The sequence below is a fragment of the Penicillium atrosanguineum genome (assembly GCF_028827265.1).
Source record: "Penicillium atrosanguineum strain IBT 20685 chromosome Unknown utg000003l_segment0_segment0, whole genome shotgun sequence".
Classification (NCBI taxonomy): domain Eukaryota; kingdom Fungi; phylum Ascomycota; class Eurotiomycetes; order Eurotiales; family Aspergillaceae; genus Penicillium; species Penicillium atrosanguineum.
Window position 1 is genome coordinate 4,151,779 of NW_026623135.1, and position 12,837 is coordinate 4,164,615.

The 12,837-nt window shown below is 51.0% G+C and overlaps 7 protein-coding genes across 7 annotated transcripts; 5 read left to right on the forward strand and 2 right to left on the reverse strand.

The window, feature by feature from the left end:
- Positions 1 to 179: 179 nt before the first annotated feature.
- N7443_005000 (uncharacterized protein) lies at positions 180 to 550 on the reverse strand (the record flags this gene model as incomplete). Its single annotated transcript, XM_056885056.1, has 2 exons — positions 180 to 418; positions 517 to 550. The coding sequence occupies 2 exons, from the start codon at positions 548 to 550 to the stop codon at positions 180 to 182; spliced, it is 273 nt and encodes a 90-aa protein (XP_056743334.1).
- Positions 551 to 1,039: 489 nt separating this feature from the next.
- On the forward strand, positions 1,040 to 2,656 carry N7443_005001 (transferase family protein; the record flags this gene model as incomplete). The annotated part of the gene is made up of 1 exon (XM_056885057.1): positions 1,040 to 2,656. The coding sequence occupies one exon, from the start codon at positions 1,040 to 1,042 to the stop codon at positions 2,654 to 2,656; it is 1,617 nt and encodes a 538-aa protein (XP_056743335.1).
- Positions 2,657 to 3,317: 661 nt separating this feature from the next.
- Positions 3,318 to 5,115, forward strand: N7443_005002 (putative MFS alpha-glucoside transporter; the record flags this gene model as incomplete). The annotated part of the gene is made up of 2 exons (XM_056885058.1): positions 3,318 to 3,644; positions 3,745 to 5,115. The coding sequence occupies 2 exons, from the start codon at positions 3,318 to 3,320 to the stop codon at positions 5,113 to 5,115; spliced, it is 1,698 nt and encodes a 565-aa protein (XP_056743336.1).
- Positions 5,116 to 5,493: 378 nt separating this feature from the next.
- On the forward strand, positions 5,494 to 6,980 carry N7443_005003 (PAS domain-containing protein; the record flags this gene model as incomplete). Its single annotated transcript, XM_056885059.1, has 3 exons — positions 5,494 to 5,521; positions 5,614 to 5,910; positions 5,977 to 6,980. The coding sequence occupies 3 exons, from the start codon at positions 5,494 to 5,496 to the stop codon at positions 6,978 to 6,980; spliced, it is 1,329 nt and encodes a 442-aa protein (XP_056743337.1).
- A 313-nt stretch (positions 6,981 to 7,293) lies between these two features.
- Positions 7,294 to 8,336, reverse strand: echA (enoyl-CoA hydratase echA; the record flags this gene model as incomplete). The annotated part of the gene is made up of 4 exons (XM_056885060.1): positions 7,294 to 7,343; positions 7,403 to 7,948; positions 8,003 to 8,140; positions 8,192 to 8,336. The coding sequence occupies 4 exons, from the start codon at positions 8,334 to 8,336 to the stop codon at positions 7,294 to 7,296; spliced, it is 879 nt and encodes a 292-aa protein (XP_056743338.1).
- Positions 8,337 to 8,727: 391 nt separating this feature from the next.
- On the forward strand, positions 8,728 to 9,630 carry N7443_005005 (Rer1 family protein; the record flags this gene model as incomplete). The annotated part of the gene is made up of 4 exons (XM_056885061.1): positions 8,728 to 8,796; positions 8,906 to 9,023; positions 9,164 to 9,466; positions 9,547 to 9,630. 4 exons carry the CDS (start codon positions 8,728 to 8,730, stop codon positions 9,624 to 9,626), a joined length of 570 nt encoding a protein of 189 aa, XP_056743339.1. The 3' UTR covers positions 9,627 to 9,630.
- A 2,255-nt stretch (positions 9,631 to 11,885) lies between these two features.
- On the forward strand, positions 11,886 to 12,650 carry N7443_005006 (uncharacterized protein; the record flags this gene model as incomplete). The annotated part of the gene is made up of 1 exon (XM_056885062.1): positions 11,886 to 12,650. One exon carries the CDS (start codon positions 11,886 to 11,888, stop codon positions 12,648 to 12,650), a length of 765 nt encoding a protein of 254 aa, XP_056743340.1.
- Between the last annotated feature and the right edge of the window lie 187 nt (positions 12,651 to 12,837).

The following is a 12,837-nucleotide window of genomic DNA, read 5'->3' on the forward strand; positions in this document are numbered from 1 at the left end:
ACATTAAGTTTCACTGCGCGGTCGCAATGTCGATAAGACAAAACAAAATCGAACATGTCATTTAGGAAATAGTGACGGCACTAATATACAGTAAGGTCGAAACACAAACGATTCCAATCGCGTCTCATCCCAGATCATGGCCAACTGCACCTGGAGTATAGCCCGTTTGTATCAATCACTTAAGACTTGCTCTGTTCTCCTGATTTCTGTTCTCCTGATCCTAGGGCCTTGTTCACAGTCTGTCCAAGACCCTTGGTTGCATCACCAAGTCCCTCAGTAGCACCGCTCACAGTCTGGCCGATGCCCTCTGCAGCGCCACCAGCAGCGCTCCCCAATCCGCCAAGTGTGTTGCCAATCGTGGTTGTAGCGCCATTGGCAGTGCTGCCTACTGCGTTACCGAGACCTCCAAAGAAGCCAGCTGTATTATAATACACGGTTAGCTCGAGTATTTCAAAATGTGGTAAATGAAGATCGGTTGCAGTGCAGCTCAGGCAAAGAAAATCGATGACTACTCACGGTTGCTCTGGTTGCTCTTGTTCTCTTCGGACATGGCGAAGATTGGAAGAATAAACTTGAAATTGATTTGAACAGTTTTGTTCAAAGAAAAGATAGTTGAAGGTCTGATTTTTGATTAAAGTGATGGTTCCTGAGAGGCGGTATTTATACTTGGTTCTGACCCTGGCCGATGATATCATTTTGCCTCCAGGCCGGATTCGTCTATGTAGCCACCCCAGGTGATTGCCAACCTAATTCTGATCTCCCATTGAAGATACAATGGCATGCGCGGCTAAACTGAGCGTGCAAACTTTTCGGCCACAGGCACAAGGATTCATGCCAAGCTTGTATCTATCGCGAGTTTTGCCAATATGGGGCTGTGCGTGTTTAGGGCGATGAAGCTAGAGCGTAAGATTTACTCACCATGACTCACCATCTATAAACAGTGTTGGAACGCTGTATTCTAGCTAGGAGTATATAGAGAGGGCGATGTTTAAATCAATTAATATCGCAATTCCAAGCAAGATACCGCCGATCGACCGATATGGGCTCCATTGAGATACTTCAGTCTGAACGGCTATTCCCGAGCACAAAGCCGCCTCGGCGGGCAGTGGCACTCTCTCTTCTTGATGCGACTGCGGCAGAATTTGCGCCGACTTGTGCAATCTGGCTTTGTCAACGACCAAACAACGTTCATTTCGATTTAGCCCATCATTTTTGCCGCTCCCTTCAACTCGTTCTAGACGCTTATCCTCAGTGGACGGGTCAAGTCAAAAGCATCTCGACGCTTGACCCATCTCAATTGGAAAGCGAGGAACTCGAATTTGCCCCACATGCGCGTCGATTTGGACGAGTTTATGCTCATTATGGGACATCTCAGGATGCCGGAGTCGAGTTCGTGACGGCAAGGAGCAGTGCTACTCTCGAGACACTCAGCCCCTCTTCTCGAACTACAGACCAGCCGATCCTGAATTGCAATAACTGTTCTTTTGCTGGACTTGTTTCATCCACTCTTCTGGCTCGCCCAATTCAACAAAGCGCCCCCGAACAGGATGGTGCTGTGCCACCCGTGCTGGCAATCCAATTGACCGAGCTAGCGTGTGGCAACTTTGCGTTATCGGCCAAGCTTTCGCATGTACTAGGTGATATCCAGTCGCTTGTTTTGTTTGCAAAAGATTGGTCGGCAATTAGTCGCTGGATTCTCGCGGGCTTAGATCTACCCCAGCCTGTGCTTAACCCCGTGTTTCAACCAGAACTACTGGACTCAAAAGCCGCAGGAGACATCAGCGGGAACCAACCAGACCCACAAATTCTTGACCGAGTTGGAGCCCTGCCTCTACATCGCTACGACTGGTGGGCTGTACAGCCACGATGCCCTTGGCCTCAAGAGATCCCGGCCGCGTTCCGGGACGAGGAGCCAGCGCCTGCGGGAACAGCTATGCCCTGGTCTGATTGGGATGTCAACTCCCCCGTATCACATTACTTGGTGCATTATACGTGCGACCAAGTTGAGGTAGTTTATCAAAAGGCAACCGAGGGCGGGCCAACAAACGCCCGAATAAGTCGACACGATGCTGTTCTGGCTCACATCTGGTCATGCATTGCTCGCGCACGAAACCAGCAGAGTGACGCTGGCCCTCTACACTGCGACCTTGTCTGTGGAACGCGCCCTGCACTCCAGTTGGGAAATAATTTCATCGGCTCAACAAGTCTCATGTTGAATGTCGAAATGTCTGGCATCCAGCTAGCTTCTCCAAGCCAGGATAACCAACTGCGAAATATTGCTCAACAGATCCGCGAGACCATCAACAAGATGAGTAACCCGACCGCGCTCGGTGTACATCTTCACAGCATCGCGTTCGAAAAGACTCCGCAGCGAATTTGGCAGGCATTCCTGGGACAACGACACCTAATGGTGACAACCTGGGCACGAGCGGGCCTCTACGATATAGATTTCGGGCTCAGTGCCAAGCCAATCATTCGGTATGCCGATGCAGTGATTCCCGACTTGGATGGCGTGCTGGTCATTAAGGAGGCACCCCCGTTGAATATAAGCACAACGGGAGAAAGTGATTGGACCGAAAACGGGGTGGATATCTCAATTCGCATTCGAACTGAGGACATGGCGCGATTGACACGGGATCCAATGCTTCTACCATGACGAGGAGGCATGATAATTTCAAAATCTTCATGACCACATGATTCCCCTGATTCATAATTAAAGACCAGAGAGGGGTATTGGAGATCTCGGGCCAAATGCGGCGGATGGCACATGCCGCATCGCGCAAGGGTCTTTGGTCAATCAGCCAGTAGGGTTTGACAGGTACCTGTCAGACATGCACAACTTATACTAGATAGTAATTCGGGATCTAAGCGAAGAATTAATGCTAAATCAAATAAACCTTTAAGCTCCGTCCACAGAGGTCAAAAAAGAAGAAAAAAGGGAAAAGAAGGCATCATGCACACGGCAATGTTACCCCGGGTGGCCCCCCCCCCCCCCCAATTCGCCAAGCTTCAATGAAAATTTGTGTCTGGAGACACGAGCCTGCGTTCCCCGCAAACCTCTGCTCTTTTATTCCTTTTTCTGTCTAGTCTCCCGTTCTAGATTCCAGTTGATTCCTTCTTTAACCTAGGAGAGAATAACTTTGCGCCCCGGAGAGCTCGCGTGCAATGTTTCCACGAGCCTGTGGGTACGCATAGATTTTTCTTTAAACTCCGCAGGTCTCCGAGTCCGTTTTCGATCTTCTTCAACCCGCTCAACCGCCCCCTATCCCTCCTCCAAATTCTATATACACGTGTCTTTGTGATCATAGCCCGCCATCATGGCTGAGACCAAGGCGCACGATGCCATTGCGCCAGTGGATGGGCCCCCGCCGCCCGCATACCCCTCCGAGGGGCGACCCTCAGACTCCTCGATGAAGACAATTATTCAGAACGCTAAGGCGGCGACGGAGAAGGAGCAGAATATGAGTCTGCTTCAGGGTATTAAATTGTACCCCAAGGCTGTCGCTTGGAGTGTTCTCATCTCGACCTGTATTGCAATGGAGGGCTATGATATCAGTCTGGTGAACAACTTTTACGCATTCGACCAGTTCAACAGGAAATACGGTACACAAGTGGCGGGTGGGTCATATCAAGTTTCTGCACAGGTACGCTTTTGTTGAATCCCTTCCCAGACCCATTGGCGGGGCCTTCGTCGGCCAGGAGCTCGGTCAGGAGGCAAGACATCTGTACTGACACCACGTTCAGTGGCAAGCAGGTCTGAGTAACGGTGCCTACGCTGGCGAGATCATCGGTCTATTCATCAACGGATGGGCTTCGGAACGGTTTGGATATCGGTATACCATCATGGCCTGTCTGTTGCTCGTGACCGCCTGGACCGCCATCTTCTTCACAGCCCCGAACGTCCAGTCCCTTCTCGCCGCCGAGATTCTGTGCGGTATTCCTTGGGGTGTTTTCCAGACATTGACCATCACGTATGCCTCCGAGGTGTGCCCCGTTGCGCTGCGCGGATACTTGACCACCTATGTCAACTTTTGCTGGGGTCTTGGCCAGCTCATTGGAATTGGCGTGATTATGGGAATGCTGAACCGGGAGGACCAGTGGGCATACAGGATTCCCTATGGATTACAGTGGATGTGGCCTCTGCCTCTCTTCATTGGAATCGCTTGTGCTCCTGAATCCCCTTGGTGGCTGGTTCGCAAAGGACGGACCTCGGACGCAAAGAAGGCCCTGGAACGCCTCACCAGCAAGAACCGCGATACTGATTTCGATGCCGACGAGACGATTTCGATGATGGTGCATACAACTGCCCTGGAGGCTAAGATCACCAAGGGCGCTAGCTATTTCGATTGTTTCAGGGGCACTGACTTGCGCCGAACCGAGATTGTCTGCATGGTCTGGGCGATTCAGAACCTGAGCGGAAACTCCTTCTCCAACTACTCGACTTATTTCTTGGAGCAGGCCGGTCTCTCTCCGTCCAATGCCTATGCGTTCGCCATGGGCCAATACGGCATTAACATGCTTGGTACATTCGGAGCGTGGTTCCTCATGAGTCTCGGAGTCGGTCGTCGCGCCCTGTGTCTGTGGGGACTGTGTGGCCTGTGTGTCATGCTGCTTATCATGGGCTTCCTGGGACTCGTCCCGTCTGAACACCGAGACGCGGCCTCTATGGCCACGGGCTCCCTCATGCTTATCTGGGCACTGTTCTACCAGCTGACAGTCGGTACTGTCTGTTATTCCCTTGTGGCGGAACTGTCCACACGCCGACTTCAAATTAAGACCGTCGTCCTCGGTCGCTGCCTGTATAACATTGTCGCCATCATCTGCGGCGTCCTTACTCCCTATATGCTCAACCCTAGTGCCTGGGACTGGGGCAACTATACGGGCTTCTTCTGGGGCGGTATCTGCTTCCTCTGTATAATTTACGCCTATTTCCGCGTGCCAGAGCCCAGCGGTCGGTCATTTGCCGAACTCGATCTGCTCTTCGAGCGCGGAGTCAGTGCTCGCAAGTTCGCCGAAGCGGAAGTCGACGTGTTCGACGAGACCATCGAAGGCCAGGTGGTGGATAATTACCGGGAGCAGCAGAGGAATCCGGCTGACGCGGAGAAGTACCAATGATGCAATGTGTCTCATGTTAATGACGTCTGGACGCGCCCACTTTGATCTATCTGTACATAGTCATATCTTGCATTTGTAGCCATACATTTAATAATACTATTTATTGTCCTATTCTTCCGAGTCCTAGTTATTCCCGTTCCTGAAGCTAGCGGAGCTAACGAGATCCACGGCTGACAGCCGTTTGGAACCAGTGTCCACCGGCTCAGCCACTGCCAGTACGAACTCTCCTCCTCCACCCCCCTTCGTCATTTCTGGGGAAATCCCCGTAGGCAGCAAGATCCCGGCTTAGAATTTCCATCTGCCAAGTATCTTCACGTCTCCTGACTCGCATTCTTCATTGTTTTTCGTGGTGTAGTTGGAACCCCACTCTTCTGCAGCATGGACACGACTTTCATCACCATCCACGGTAAGTGTCCGCCGGGTGTCCCGTGCATGTGGCATCCTCGATCGATCGATCGATCGGTACCCCATAGACCATCACTAACGGAAGGCTCACAGACCTCTCGCGCGATGCCTCCATTCGCTATGCCTCCGACAGCATACAGGTTGTCCTTGGCTACCAGCCACACGAGGTTATCAATCGCTCCTGCTGGGAATACTTTCATCCTCAGGAACTGCCCTTCGCTCGGAGTGTACACGGTCGAGGCGTGCGACTAGATAAGGCTGCAGTGTTGAATTACTGCTCGATTCGGCACAAGGATGGCTCGTGGGTCGGATGCGAGTGTGTCTTCACCGTGGTGTACGATGTGTTGATCGCAAGTACCACAGTTTACCGCAGTGGAAAGGGAAGTCAAAGTAAGCTGTGAACCCTGCATTCTTTAAAACTCAATTCGAGATTGCTGACATGCGGTCGTTTTCTAGAGCGCGCCCTTGATGCTCCCATCGTCCGCCAGCTGTTCGACTCCTCGCCGCATGATCCCCGCTACCACATGCTTACTTGGATTTCGGACAAGTTCTCACGACGCCTTACTGAGCCGCTTCATGAGCCGCGCGCTGCTCTTTTCGTTAATCGATTTACCCGCACTGCGACTATAATGTACGCTACCAATGGCGTGTCGGAGATTCTTGGCATGAGCCCGGACCAGCTTATTTCTCGGAGCTTCTTCTATTGTATTCAGGAGGCCTGTCTCCGAGATGCAGTTCGCTGTCTAGAAGGCGCGAAAAGCAACGACTCGATTGCGTATCTGCGATTTTGGTTCCGCAATCCGTTACAGGACGATAACATAGACGTCGATGGGAACCCTACATACGGCACCAACCCCTCTGTGGATCCGAGGACCCCTATTGAGTTGGAAGCTGTTGTATCTTGTACGTCTGATGGTCTCGTTGTTATTCTCCGCCGAGCTCGAGCTCCAATCCCGGCTGCTGCTGTCCCGCCGCAGCCTGTGCCTGTCTACGCCAGCGGCCTGTTCGCTGCGCCATGGGCTTTGGAACCTGTCTTCTCCTACGGTGCGGCATCTTATCCTCACGACAGTGCAGTCCGCCAGTCGACATACCCAGAAGAGAAGAGAAGCTACTGCAGAGACGACAGTATCTCCATGGACTCCAGTTCTGCATCTGCGTCTGCGTCTGCTTCTGCTTCCTCGGGATACGGCTCCTTCTCGCAGTCCAGCGGTTACGAGTTCGCTTATCCCCCCTTCCCAGAAGAGCCCAACACGAGGGGACCAAGAGGACCCAATGCATCCAATCTCATGGATACTATTCGCGACGTGGCTGTGTTTGCATGGGGAATTGTCGGTATCAATCGATCATTGGAGCAATACAAAACAGGAACTCCGACAGGCGATGCGCACCCCGTCGACTCGGATACGCCTATGGGTAATGCATGGGCCAGTGAAACTGCGGCAGGCCGTAGCTGGCAGTAAATACTGAACGAAATATTACGTCAAATACAGTTAGATCTTCTTCAAGTTCCATTACACAGCCGGGCCAGGGTTTTACTACCAAATGGCTCTGAATACACGGCCGTGCCTTATTTCCCCAGAGGTATTCGACGCCACTTAGAGGGGTATCTTAAGAAGAGGAAGAAGAAGAGGCCTGGCCTTAGATCTACGGAGATGCCCAGAAAGACGTTGGGAAGGGAACTGAAGAATTAAGTGTATCGGCCCATTTGATTGTCTTCTCAAGAAGGCTGCAGGTAATATTAAACCCGATATATTTTATAGGGATCATCGGAAATTACTCGTTTGACCACTCGGGCTTCTTCTTCTCAGCAAAGGCAGCCATTCCTGTAATCATGTCAGTGGGTACATTTAAATGCATAGGATGAAACGTTGAATCAACTCACCAATCTTTTGGTCCTTGCTGCCAAACAAGCTATGGAACAGGCGTCGCTCATACTCAACACCCTCACGCAGCGACAACTCCTGGCTCTTATTCACAACCTCCTTACCAGCAACAACCGCCACACGGCTATACCCAGCAATAGTTTCGGCGGTCTTGAAAGCAACCTCAAGCAACTCCTCCTTACCACCATCAACAACCTGTGCCGCAACACCCCACTCACCGGCCTCCTTGCCGCTGAAGTTCTTGCCAGTGAGAATCAACTCCATAGCCTTGCTCTTACCAACGGCCCGGGTAAGGCGCTGGGAGCCACCGGCGCCGGGAATGGTACCGAGCTTGATCTCTGGCTGGCCGAAAGTCGCGTTCGATGTGCAGTACAGGATGTCGCACATCAGGGCCAGCTCGCAGCCACCACCGAGGGCGTATCCGGACACAGCGGCGATGACGGGCTTGCGGATTGCGTTTGCGAGATGGGACCACGGCGCGATGAAGTTGTCGGTGTAAGCGGCGGCGAAGCTCAAGGGAGCCATCTCCTTGATGTCGGCGCCGGCTGGGATTTGTTAGCGTGGCTCTGCGTTGTATCTCGGTTTGTAGGGGAAAGTACCGGCAAAGGCCTTCTCGCTGCCTGTGATAATGATAGCGCCGATACTCTTGTCGCTGTCATACTTGCTCAGGGCATCGTTGAGCTCGGTAAAGAGCGGGCTGCAGAGAGCGTTCAATGCCTTAGGGCGGTTCAAGGTGACTATGTGAGTTAGCTACCAGCTCACATACGCTATGGCTTTGAGCCACCTACTGAGACCGACACCGGGTTTCGGAGTGGAGGTGAGGATGTGCTCATAGCTCGGACCGGACGAGTACTGGCGAATGCGGGCCAGGTAGTTATTCAAAGGGACGGCTGTCCGAGAGGTAGCGAGACGAGCACAGCGACGAGCAAACATGGTGACAATTGCGAGCTGTAAATGTGTAGATTGGAAGTTGGAGCTTGATAGCTAGTATCGGGACAACGGAACCAGGCCTATGATGTCGACCCCCCGCAGCCGAGCAAGGGCCGAAGTTAACCGCGCCGAGGCCCATCATTGGAAGACAGCTGATTAAGAGTGCCCTGACTTCGCTCCCTGACTCAGCTCCCTGACTCAGCAGCACTGCCACTTGTAAATCACGTGGTACGTGTGGCGCCCAGATCATCGATGCGTTGATTGGTCCAGCGCCAGGGGACACTTTGCTCCTGTTTTCCCAGCCTGCATTCAGTCACTGCGATCTGCGTTGACATTTTCGGACATTTTACCTTCATTACCCTTTTCTTCTTCTTCGCAACCCCTGTCCGCCATCATGGATGTCCCCGAGCCCGATCAGTCGCCTTTTACCGCCATGACGGCGCACACTTCTAAACTGACACGGGTGAGTGTTTGCCTTCTCCATGAGGGGCCCCCGGATGGCGCATGGCCGCCATTCTCCGTCCGGAGTTTCAGATCTCCCTACAGAATGCCATGCTAACCAATCGCCATAGCAATATCAATCCTGGCTCGATGCCTCGACTCCCTACACCACCTATCGCTGGGTTGGCAGTGGTGTTCTGCTCTTCCTCTTCTTCTTGCGCATCGTCTTTGCGCAAGGATGGTATATCGGTACGTCTTGTCTGAACTTAGCCCGGGCGCCTACACAGGAAGAATTGGATGTTTTCGTCCAGGGCAGACTGAGGGAAAAATGATCGCATGACAATTGATGACAACGAGAACTGAACGCTGACTTTCATTTCCATCATTAGTTGCCTACACTCTCGGCATTTATCTCCTCAACCTTTTCCTCGCTTTTTTGACACCCAAGTTCGACCCATCGCTCACACAGGATGAAGGCCTGGAGGACGGCGACGCCGGCGCTTCTAGCCTTCCCACCAAGCAAGATGACGAGTTCCGGCCCTTCATTCGCCGTCTGCCCGAGTTCAAGTTCTGGCACGCGGCCACCCGCGCCATCACCATCGGCTTCGTGTGCAGTTGGTTCGCGATCTTCGACATCCCCGTCTTCTGGCCCGTCCTTGTGGTCTACTGGATCATCCTGTTTGTCTTGACCAGTGAGTTGAATCCCGAATTTCCCTATCTCTCAAGATAAGGCCCCGATAAACATAGAACACCTATACTGACTTCTATCTAGTGCGCCGCCAAATCCAGCACATGATCAAGTACCGCTACGTGCCCTTCTCCTTCGGCAAGACGCGTTACGGCCGCTCATGAACGTCTTCTTTTCGCTGTACTTTTTAATTCTACCTCTCTGGCCTCTATTATCAGAGATGCTTTGTGAATTTCAACGTGTGTATGTATCTTAGCGGCTGCCATGGATATGATTCGAGCGATGAAAAGAAAAGAGCATGGGTTGAGGGTTCATGGCGATCTCTGATTGCTCTGTAACTCGTATTACTTTAGAGGGCGCCTTGGTTCTTTTCTGCGAGAACCCTTGATTGGCTTTTCATTTTTCCTGTGAGATATGATTAGATCTGGGGCCGGTCATATCGGCCTTGATGTTTTTCTATGACCATTTGTTTTGCATGATAATACATTGGGTACCGGGTCTAATTATGATGAACTCAAAGTACTTTTTTTTGTTTTTACAAACTATCGCAAACCACTGTATGAGATGTGCCGATTACCTGTTGGTCTGAATTGTAATTGCATGCAACTCGATGCTCCAGCCTCATACAAGCCACTCGCCTATAATCACTAATCTCGAGGACCTGAAAGCCAAAGTCCGCATCAGCACTGGTTTGATTTGAGATGTTTTGGCATAATTAATGGCCACCGATTCCAAACCCAGAATGACAACTGACAGTTCCTATAAAACAATAACAAAGTTTGGAAAGACCATTTCGGTTCGCTCAAGCTACCTCTGCAGGTGTAATGTAAGACTAGAGCTTAGCAGAGAGGGGGGGGTCTTGGCCCTGTAGCTGAAAGATCTCATTTATTTCCCGAGGTGCATAACACTAGGGCCGAGTCCCTGCACCTTGTTCTACTTAAGAACCTGCCAAGACAGGGTTTGATGCCCGTTAACTTGCAGAGATTTCACATTTTACGGGGTTCTGGTGTGCAGACATGGCCTTATGCAGTTGCTTGCGTTCGTCGTCTTACTTTGCCATGCGGGGCGCATTCCTACAGGGGTGAACGCTGATATCAGCAATAGTGACGGTCAGGTACTGGGGAGAATTGACTCTCAGCCGGAGCATATGCTTGTTTTGTTGATGTCATGACTATCAATCATGTAGGTACTTATAGATCCTCTAACAAGGCCTGAGCATAGACACTATGGGAACTTTGGGGGTGTAGGGCTTTGCCGGGTTCTTAATGAGTAAACGTGCCCGCGGTGGGGATCGATCTTTGATACTTTCAGTGTGCAAGTTATCCCAGGCCTAATTAAATGGCTTGTCAGTACACCTCTACAACCTCTTCCATGATGATGAAAGGGCTAAAGCAACCCTGGGTACTCCTGTTTTACATGTCTTCGGCTGCATAAGCTTTGTTCGGTGAGTACTTCAAATGGTCTGCTTGTATTCGGCTACTGTCAACAAGTCAAGCGTTGAATTATAGATTTGATTGAATCAATATTTCCTCCCAAACACAATTCCCATTTGAAAGTCTTGTAGCTTTCTTTTAGCAGACTCCCGGGCAGTTTCTGGGGGTCTCTGCCTACAACATACTGGTATGAGACACGTGCAAACCCTCAAGTGCTAGACTCGCCACGGCCAAGGACAACGTATAATGACAGGATGTGGCCATTGGATGGCGATAACAGAGCTCAGTGCCTACTTCAGTCGTGAAACCAACCCAAAAGGTCGTAATAGAACATAGCGTCGATCACAACCGAAGTAGATTGCAGGAGCAACCCAAGCGCGAGAAAACCACTTCATGGAAGTAGGGAGAAAGACGATAAATCAATTAACTGGGTAGCCATCTGACTTTTTCAACCGCGCTGTAAATAGACATGTCACCCCCAAAAGCTCTCCGGACCTTCGCGCTTGCGTCGGGGATAGATGCTTCATACTTGCAGTCCAAATAAGAGGCGAATATAGTGGAGACCACGGCTTATCTGCAGTTTGTGACCGTAATGGAAAAGGTGCGCACAGAACTCCGATTGGATAGAGAAAACTGTAAAGGTGTATTGACAAGCAATTAGATTGGATCTAGGGTAGGTACACAGCAGAGAAATACTTGGTTCTTGAGCTCAGCCGAGTTGTGGTGGGCGTGACTCACCGACATCGGAGAACTCATTCGTCATCTATTGTGCTACACAGATGTATGTTTCTTCACCAGCGTAGGTTCAGGGCATTTGTCGAAGGAGGATAACTGGATCGAATCAGAACTACCTAAGTCAATCCATCTCGATTGAATAGACATCGCATGGTGGCGTTGATACTTGTGGACGGGGTCCGATGACAGACGAGTATAAGAAGGCCCTGAGTCATCTTCTACGGCCGAGCATATTACCAATTGAACACTCTCATCATGATTCCCTCCGAATACTGGCCTTCTTCGATGCCCTCTCAAGGTTGGGCTTCCATGATCTCCTCTAAGTATTGGGATCCCGCGACGGGCCTCACGATGAAATATCAACTGAACGTTTTCAACTTGTCCAGGCCCCCCGGGGCACATGAGCCTATGAATATAGTTTTACTGATCTTTGGGTTCATCTTCATCATCATCTATAACACTCGACATGAGGTTCCAATCTACCAACGAAAATTTCACAAGAAGAAGATCTACCTCTACGTGCACATCTTCACTGGTCTGACAGAGGCAATTCTGTACCGACTTCGTGAGACGTTCCAGGGCCGTTCCGATCTCTTGCCTCATGCTACAGATGTCTTGTCTTGTTTCATTTGGGGCTGGACAAGCTTGGAACTTGTGAAGACGCTTCGCCGAGGAGATCCACGAACCACACGACCTCCTTACCAGGCTGCTGCTGTCCTGCGTCCAATGATATCCCTCATCTCCTACCTCTTTAGTATCCCCAGCCTACACAGGTTGTCAATCAGTGCGCTGGATAGTTTCTTCTATGCCCGTTTGGCGATTACCTTTTTCAGCTACACGCCGTACATCCGATCATACCGGGGGAGCACCATTTACGCCATCTCGATTCCACTGGCCGCCGCCCTAAGCATTCATGAGAGCCGAGTGCCTGGGGCATCATTGGTATTCATTTTTGCGACTGCTTATATAAAGGGACTCAATGGATGGGTCACACACCAATCACATTACTTGAGAGGGTAGGCAAACACCACTTTCGATTTCTCCCTAATAAGCCACATTTTGACAGAATTGATTAGGTCCGAGGATTCTTCCAACATCTCAATGCATAAGAAAGCTCTCATATCTACGTTGGTGAGACTTGGGTTTGTCGAATTGGAGGAATTGCGGGCAGTGGCGAAGGCCAAAGAGTTGGAAACCTCGGTAGATG